Source organism: Buceros rhinoceros, unplaced genomic scaffold (genome assembly GCF_000710305.1).
Source record: "Buceros rhinoceros silvestris isolate BGI_N320 unplaced genomic scaffold, ASM71030v1 scaffold2055, whole genome shotgun sequence".
In the NCBI taxonomy this organism is placed as follows: Eukaryota; Metazoa; Chordata; class Aves; order Bucerotiformes; family Bucerotidae; genus Buceros; species Buceros rhinoceros.
The window spans coordinates 13,466-22,990 of NW_010413224.1; the positions used below are offsets into that span (position 1 = coordinate 13,466).

Sequence of the window (9,525 nt, forward strand, 5' to 3'; positions counted from 1 at the left end):
GGAATCTGCTGTGTTTTGTTCTCACAGAATCAGCATTGTATAGTTCTTTGTGTATATAATAGGCATGCTATTTTCTGAAACTACTAGACAAATACATGTTAATATTATCATAGAGCAAATGCTTAGGAACCATAGTGACAGGTGCCTCAGAAATATCGGTAGAGAAAAATGTATGTAGAGCAAACTGTTACCAGCCATGATATCTAAAAATGATTGTTCCGTCTGCAGTATCACAAGACTGGCTTAAAAATTATGACACTTTGAAAAATAGTTTGAGAGGCTTCGTTTTGTTTTAGGGACTGAAGAATTTTTTAGGGTACAATGTAGACTTTTGGTTTTTTTCTCTCTACAGTTCTTCACTGAAACTGCAATGTACAGAAATGAAAGCGGAGATTTTTCACATAATCATTTAAATCCCAGGAGTTAGGTTTGAGAAAAAAGTATATGTAGTGAGGCTTTCTGTAAAACTGACAAGGCCCACAAAGATGGCTTGGAAGAGCTGCACTAGATCTCTCTGTAGTCTATGGTGAAATTTGGACAAAATTTTTACATTTTCTGGGTCATGGTTTTAGAAACCAGCAGTCTGCAATAGCAAAGACAGTGCATAGGGACTGTGCAGCAGCACTATACAAGAAAAGCTGTTGTTTTTCATATGTTTAGATTGTTGAGGTCATACACATCAAGTAAATACCAAAGTTTGTGCTTAGTAAATGTTTAGTATAGGCTCATGCCAGGAGCACTCTACAGAATTTGAGCTCTGTAAGAGAGAGGAACTATGTTGAACATGCGAAGTCTGTGAGAACTTGCTGAGAAGACCACATCTCTAATGTTGAGTAAATGTACCATAGTACAGAATAACATCCATAAAAGAAGTTCAACATGTGGTGCGAGAGTTCTCCAGCTGCTTATTTTTTTAAAATGAATTTCAGTGCATAAGTGCATGAATTTCTAATGTCAGGACATCAGATCTACGAGAATTTAGGCAAACAACCTTCTTACTGCACTGAAAGTGTCAGCAAACTGTCTGTTCAGTGTCTCAAACAGTGAACTGGACTGCATCAACATCTACCCTTCTCAATGCTAATACGTATAGTAGGGCACAGGAGAGAAAACAGGGCAAGAGAAGAGAATTGGGAAATGTTGGCTTCCAATACCGCAGCTGTCAGGGCTTGTCAAGAACAGCTACCACCTATGTTCTACCATTACTGTGGTAGAAGTAGAGCAGAAAATGTAGGTTAGTTGATTGAAGCTCTCGTATTGGCTTTAGTATCTAGGCTGAATTTTCCAGTTTGTATGTACTACTAAAATTGAGGGTTGGACTTCCTTTCTAAAACACGTTTTTATCTTTTTTTCTTACGAGAGACATTTATGTATACAATGTTCTCAAAAGGAAAGTTTAAAAATTGTGAAATCAGACTCCCCCAAAATAACTATCTGAGTGTTTGTAGCTTAGTTTGCCCTTTCCACACTTACCATAGTAGAGAGTGACAGTCACAGGGTTTTCCTGCCACTGAGAGAACAAGATAAGCAATATTCTTCAAACAAGTAATTTATTTAGGATACCTTAATCTTCCAGCAGTGGGCCCCATTTTGGTGGTTCTCTTTTTCATGTAATTCAGAGTGTATTAATTCTCCAGAAATATTGATAATTTTTCACACATTTCTGGAGATTTCTGGTTGAATTAATGCAGGTTTTAGAGCCAATTTTGAAAATCCTAAGACTTTATATATCCCAGTCATTGCCAACATTTGCCAGGATTACCTGCATATTCAGAACAGTTTCATCCTTCTTTGTTGGGGTTACCCAATGAGAACTTCCGTCAGTTTGCACTCTGCATCTTTCAGTTTAAGAACCATGTTCATACTTATGTGACCATACACATTTTTAGTTTGTTTTATCTTCAGTTTATACATTATCTCGTAGGCATGAGGTCCAAGGGAACTGTAATATTCAGCTGCTCTATATGAGAAACCATAATCTTCTTTCCTGTACTTTGCCAGCTTTACTATATGTCTTCCACTCTTACCAGTAAGGTTTCTTCAGCAAAAATATTTCCTACAGGCAACAGCCTTCACTAGTGTTTAATCTTTCAGCTGTATTGTACAGTGTACTGCAGAAGAATTTTTTTATCCACATGTGTTAGCTCAGTCTCCTGTGCAGGAGTCTTCCCTTATATCAGCTGGAGTATCTCTGACTTTTTCTGTTAGCAGTGTCTCAATTTTTTTTTTAAGCTAAGGCAAAATACTACTTAAATGTAGAAGGGAAAGGATTTTTTTCAAAAGGAGGTACATGTTTCAGTGGGTGTCTAAAGAAACACAAGTCCTCTTTAATCCAGTGTACTTGTTCAGACAAAACAATTACAATGTTTGGCATAAGGTCTTTCCTAGTTACTCATTATTAAATGAAGAATTGTTTCAGATTCACAGAATCACAGACTGGTTGAGGTTGGAAGGGACCTCTGGTGATCATCTGGTCCATTTCCCCTGCTCAAGCAATGTCACTTAGAGCTTAGGACCACCTGTAGACATTTTTTATTACCTCTGAGGAGGGAGACTTCAGAGCCTCTCTGGGCAACCCGTGCCTCTGCTTGGTCACCTTCACAACACAAAAGCGTCTCTTGCTGTTCGGAGGGAACATCCCATGTTACTATTTGTGCCCATTGCCTCTCACCCTGACACTGGGCACTGCTAAAAAGAACCTGGCTTTGTCCTCTTCGTACTCTCCCTTCAGGTATTTAGATACATTGATAAGGCCCACGAGGACCTTCGGGTCCTTTTCTGCCAAGCTGCTTTCCAGCTGGGTGGCCCTTTAAGTATATTGGTGCATGGGGCTGTTCTTCCGCAGGTGCAGGACTTCAACCCTTCTCGTTGAACTTCATGAGGTTTCTGCTGGCCCATTTTGCAAGCATGTCAAGGTCCCTCTAGATGGCAGAATGGTCCTCTGGCATATCAGCCATTCCTCTGGTTTTGTGTAATCAGGAAACTTGCTGAGGTTATACTCTGTCCCATCACCCAGGTCACTAACGAAGATGTTAAAAAGAACTGGATCCAGTGTTGACCCTTAGGGTACACTGTTATGTACTGACCTCCCAACAGGCTTTGCACCACAGATCACCACCCTCTGGGCCCAGCCATTCAGCCAGTTTTCAATCCACATGACTGTCTGTTCATCCAGCCTCTGCATTAACAGCATGTCTATGAGGATCTTAGGGAAGTTAGTGTTGAAAACCTTACTGGAATCCAGACAGATGGTATCCACTGCTCCTCTCATCTGCCAGGCCAGTCATTTCATCACAGAGGTTTGTCAAGTTGGTCGATCATGACTTCCTCTTGGTGCAGCCATGCTGATGACTACTGATGATTTTCTCATCCTTAAGTGCCTGGAAATATTTTCCAGGGTCAGTTGCTCCATCACCTTCACGGGGATCAAGGTGAGGCTTCCTTCTGGCCCTTCTCGAAGACAGGAGTCTTACTTTCTGCCAACGTTTGGACACTTCTCCCAGTCACCATGATCAATGAAAGATTGTCGAGAGTGTCCTCGCAATGATGTCTGCCATATCCCACAGCACTCATGGGTGCATCCCGTCAGGGCCCATGAACTTGCCCAGATAGCGGATACAGACTCAACTTAATTAAACACATAACCTCATTCTCCATCAGTGATGCAGATTTTTTTTTTTGTTTGCAGTTACTCTAAATAATTAAGACAGCTGGTTGTATCAATACCTAAGGTCACAATCTCTGCCAAATGACTGCCTCTGCCTCCTCTCAAAAATCAATAATCTGGCATTTCCCGATTAAAGTTTACATCTCCTTAATCTTAAATTGCTTATCTAAATAATTCTTTAGTTCCTTAAATATTGTAGTTATGAATAAATATTTGTATTTCTATAAAAAAAAATAATTCTGCTTCGCACTCCATTCCTCTGTTCTTCCATCTTCACTATGAGCTTGCAGTCTGCAAGCTGGCTTGTGAATGGTTGAAGAGGAGCAGTTTTATCCTGCCTTGGAATTTAGTTGCTAATGTAGCAGCTTGACAGGAGATGTGGTGATAGACAGTTTGGGCAGGGTGCAGGCAGCTTGATTCAGGCTTATGGTATCACATGCCAAATAGTGTCTTTCCTTGGTGGTAGCAGATGTGGACACTTGGTGGATGAGGTGAGGTTTTTCAGTTCTTTGGGGTACAGATGGGTTGGATTACTCTACTAAAAGGTGAGGTGGTGATCAATGACAGGGCTATTAAGAGGCAGTAGAAATTTTAAGTACAGGAGTCCAATTAGAGTAGAAGGCTTGTCCTGGGTGGAGCATGTTCCTGCTCCCTGAGAAGCTAACTTTGGACAAAGTTGAAGTGAAAGTAATACTTAGCTATAAGCAGTTTTAAGTGGATAGACTTTTCAGTATGTATGACACAGGGAAACATAAATCTTTGGACTATTGTGCATAAAAATACTAAATATGTAGACTGGCTGATATGAAATGGGATATTAGTACATCATTAAAATGTTGTTTCCTGAAATAAAATTTAAGCTTCTGTTAAAAATGGTTTTGGGGAGACAAGTAAAGTCATTCTCACCCACATAAAGATGTTTTCTAATTTTAATGTAAATAAGGAGCTTGAAATGTGGTTTATTTTTAGAAGTTATATGAACCCAGATAACCATGAAATATTAAATGTCATAAACAAGTGAGTTTGCCTGAAAACAGTTTGCAGCTCAAGAGTAAGTTGTTTTATTGCTTGTAAAAACAGACAAGAATTTGAAAATTACAGAAGCTAAGTGATTTAGAGCTGGTTAAAAAAGTACCTTTTCAGGGAAAAATTGAGTAAAAGAAAAGCCTCTTTACTTGCCAACCAGTTTCAAAGCATAGAATCACTCAGCTGGGCCTAATAAAGAAGCCAGTGTGTCCTGTGCATCAGTGTGAGAGCACTAAAACGAAATAGACTGTCTCAGAATGCGATAAATCATGTTGGGTCATTGCACTAATGAACAGTTTGGGCCCAGCCTCTCATTAGCTTGTCTGCAGGAAGAGAAAACCAGTAAAACAAGAAAAGGACATATGAGAGAAGCTCTTTTCTGGTACTGTCTTAAGCTTTTATTGTTGAAGGACACCCTTTAGCTAATTTCAGACCTATTAAAAAAAAAAAAATCTGTTTGGTGATTAGTAATCAGTGGGTAAGAGCAGAAGGCCCAAGCAAATAAAGCCTTAAATACCTAAGTCCTTGGGATAACACCCTGTAAAACTGTCAAAAAACATTGCTTAGGTGACAAAAGATACCCTCTGGTAACTAGAAGCATTGGCACTGATCTATATTCATATATGGTATTTTTAGTTTCTTCTGGAATAATTTTCTGTTAATAACATTAAATCTTATGTTAAAAGCAGCTGTTTCCTCTGGGTATTCTCTCACCTCAGATTTCTCCTTCAAAAAAAATAGGTTTAGTTTCTGATACTTAACAATTTGACCATTTATACTAATCTGTATTTCTTGGAATACGTTTTCAGACATGGCAGTTTAAGGAAGATGTGAATTGTTTCAAGAGGCATGAAGAACCCTTTTTAAAAGAGTATGAATGATTATTTGTGTTCCACTGGGACTTTATGTGGTTTGGCTTCTCAAAGAGATCTTGTTAAAGCAGAGCAAAATTTTTTTTAACAGGAAGGTATATAAACAACTTTATATGTATACGTATCCATTCCTTCTTGTGATCCTGTCTCAAGTAGTTAATGCTGGGACTAGATTTTGACATGTAAGAATTTTACTGGTGTTTGAATGTCTTATGTGAATGAGACCAGGCCTTTTTCTTATTTTTTTTTTCATTTCCAGTAAACTGGTTTAGAAATAAAGTAGATGACAAATATCTCTGCACCTCTGATTTTTTTTTTGTACAGTTTTAGCACGTCTTCAAGTATTTTGAATGGAATATGATAGTCTTTTAGTATTTGTAACTTTTTTAAAAGAATGGATTTTAGACAAGTTAAAATTCATGTTGAAATTAATGAAGTGAAAATACAGTCGATGGAAATCTACAGAAACCAGTTGTCAGGTAGTAATTTTGTTGCAAAAAGCAAGAAGTAACAGATAAATCATATGTTTAAGGGTAACCTGAAGCTGAAAGGCTGAAATTAGTTTTGAGAATAGTGATGTTTTTCAAGTTTGCACTGACTCTTATTTTTCTTTGGCGCGGTCTATTTGATGTTATCATATTTGTTTTACAGCTATAAAGCTTGTAGGGTTTTCGTAGAAGTTCAGGCAGTAAAAAAAAAAACAAAACCCACAAGTTTTTTCAGAGTTACCTGATTTTTTTGAAGCAGTGTCAAGTGATTCTGCAGTGTCTTCTAAAACCAACTGATGCTGTGGACCATGTAAGAATCTCTGTTAGTACTCAGAAATGGTTGTTGGTTGGGTTGGGTTTTCCTGCACAGTGTTGATTCACCTGTATACAAGCTGTATGTATTCATACAGTCTGGTCCCGAGTTTGCGTTTTGACTGTGTGTCTGTAAGAACTGGAGATGGTGTTGATTTGAGGAGAGCAGATGTTAACAGTGTTTTTCTCAAGCATTCTGTTGCCCAAATAGGCATCTCTCACTGTGAGAAAATGCAGTAAAAGACTGTAAATCTGCCTACTTACTATGAAAGGCAACAATAGATTGATTTATGGAGAAAAAGAAACTGTTAGTCTTAAGTAGCCTGTGTGCATGAACACTGTTTTACAGTGACTGGATATTGCTCCTGATATTTTTGATAACAGTTTAGTTCTAACTTAATTATGAGAGATTCTGTACAGAGTCAGGTAACTTTTGCTAGCCTGGATAACATGTCATGATAACACAGTTGTATAAAATCTTGAGTGTAGGCAGGTTTTCTCTTCAATAGTAGATGTTCAGGTCACTAATGTCCTAACCTGATTTTCACCATTCCTTCTGTATGGACACTTCCTTATTTTATTTTCTGTGTTAGCATCACCTATTAGCATATCAGACCCATTCTTTACCTCAAACACACAGATGAGTTTGCAAGCATATACAGACACCCAGGAACTTCAAGCCACTGAACCTAAGAAACAGCAAAAAATTGTATGGAGACATACAGCATGGGAGGAGGATGCAAGACTTTCCAATACAACTGTCATAACCCATAACCACTATGTAAAATTATACAGAATTTTTAGTTGAAGTGATAGACCTTAGGAATTTTATTGAATGTAAGAGAGAAAAATACATTTTAAACAATAGCGGAAAAACAGTGTATAGAACTGTTTGTAAATAATGTAAAGTGATTTTAACAAATACACTTTTAAAATCAAGTTCTCTTGTAATCTGTGGGTTCCACATAATTCTCTGTGAAACAATGCAATCTTTCTGGTACAATCACTATCACAATCTGTAAGGTTGTAATACATATAGCAAGTACTGGGATAAGGAGAAATTCAGTAACAGCAGGAAAGTTTATTTTGAATCCTCATCTTAAGACTTCTTCTCTAAGGAAGAAGAAATAAATCTGTCTGAGGTTTTCTGGCATTTAATGTGGTCTGTTCCATTCTTCTGTTTTTCTGTTCTACTATATCATCTACTGATACAGAAAACATTGCAACTACAGTATGATAAGGACACAAGAGCCTTAGGCCTGTTATAAATTCATTTAGGCTTTCATGTTGTATAGCATTTCAAAGAAGGTCGTGGGAACTATCTTGTGAGAATATTGGCTTTAGTAAGGACCTGACATAATGTAGTAGCACATGTGTAGGTTGAGCACATAGCCGTTTTCACATTTGCCTCACTGACACCTGAAATAAAGATTTTTCATAGATTTTTTTTTTTGACAGCATGCCTTAGGCAGTAACTAAAAGTAAGAAGTTTAGGCAAAAATGTTTCTTACCATGTTACTTTTTTTTTTCCTTTTAAGTCTGAACAGCCCAGTCCTGCCAGTTCCAGCTCCAGTTCCAGTTCCAGTTTTACACCATCTCAAACCAGCAGACAACAAGGTACCAACAAAAGAAAATAAATTGAAAAGACTGTGTGAAATGAAGGGGTCAATAAAATCAGAACTGGTGGGATCTCATTACTCTTTTTCTGCTGCCTTTCACAGCCTGAACTGGCCACAGTTTTGCTTTAGAAACTTTTCCTTGGGTTGTTTTCAGAAGTGGCTAAAAGGGCAAAGTAAAAGGGGAAAAAAATGTGTATCTGAGAAAAGGGTGTGAAGGGCATGAAATTCAAATTTAGTGTATTTGAAGGACTAAATACATGCCAGTCACTTGACAGATGCTAAATTCAAAATGGTTTCTGATTCTGAGGTTATCCTTTTGCAGAGTTAGGGAGCATGGCACCTGGCTCCATCTGAAACCCTGCTCATGAAGGTGTGGTTTTGCACAGGAAGCACAAGGATGTTTGTATATGAAACCTTTCAAAGGGCCATGATCTTCTCATACAATTGGGAAGTTTTTAGAGTGTACAGTATTTACTTCAGATTCACAGAATAAGTGAATCATTTAGATTAGAAGAGACCTTTAGGATTATTGAGTCCAACTGTTAATCTAGCACAGCTGAGTCCACCACTAAACCATGTCCATCAGCACCACATCTACATGTCTTCAAATACTCCAGGGATGGTGATTTCACTGCTTCCCTGGGCAGTCTGTTCCAATGCTTCACAGTTGTCTTGGTGAAGAAATTTTTTGTAATGTCCAGTATAAACTTCCCCAGGTGCAGCTTGAGACAAATACTCCAGGGATGGTGATTTCACTGCTTCCCTGGGCAGTCTGTTCCAATGCTTCACAGTTGTCTTGGTGAAGAAATTTTTTGTAATGTCCAGTATAAACTTCCCCAGGTGCAGCTTGAGACTAGTTCACTCAGCTGCTCCTCATAAGACTTGTGCTCTAGACCCTTCACCTGCTTTGTGACATGCTCCCTGGACATGCTCAATGTCTGTCTTGTACTGAGGGGCCCAAAACTGGACACAGTACTCAAGGTGTGGATTTACCAGTGTCAAGTACACGGGGACAGACACTTCCCTCCTCCTGCTGGCCACACTATTGCTGTTACAAGCCAGGATGCCATTGGCCTTCTTGGCCACCCGGGCACACTGCTGGCTCATATTCAATCAGCTGTTGACCAACACCTCCAGGTCCTTTACTGCTGTGCAGCTTTCCAGCCACTCTTACCCAAGCTTGTAGTGTTGCAGGGGGTTGCTGTGACCCAAGCACAGGACCCGGCACTTGGCCTTATTAAACCTCACAGCACTGGCCTTGGCCCATTGATCCAGACTATCCATATCTCTCTGTAGAGCCTCCTTACCCTCAAGCAGTTCAATGCTCCCACCCAGCTTGGTGTCATCTGCAAACTCACTCTGGGTGTACTCAATCCTCTCATCCAGATCACTGATAACTTGTGCAAGAGAGCTGGCAACAATACCGAGCCCTGGGGAACACCACTTGTGACTGGCCACCAGCTGGATTTCACTCCATTCACCACCACTCTCTGGGCCCGGCCATCCAGCCAGTTTTTTGTACGGCAAAGAGGACACTCATC

The 9,525-nt window shown here is 39.2% G+C and overlaps 1 protein-coding gene across 1 annotated transcript in view; it reads left to right on the top strand.

The window, feature by feature from the left end:
• The window catches only part of MLLT3 (myeloid/lymphoid or mixed-lineage leukemia (trithorax homolog, Drosophila); translocated to, 3), a 40,507-nt gene that overhangs the window by 9,744 nt on the left and 21,238 nt on the right, over nt 1-9,525 (top strand). Inside the window, exon 3 of the mRNA XM_010136633.1 lies at nt 7,904-7,982. Coding sequence (XP_010134935.1) covers nt 7,904-7,982 — 79 coding nt within the window. The remainder of the gene's footprint in view (nt 1-7,903; nt 7,983-9,525) is intronic.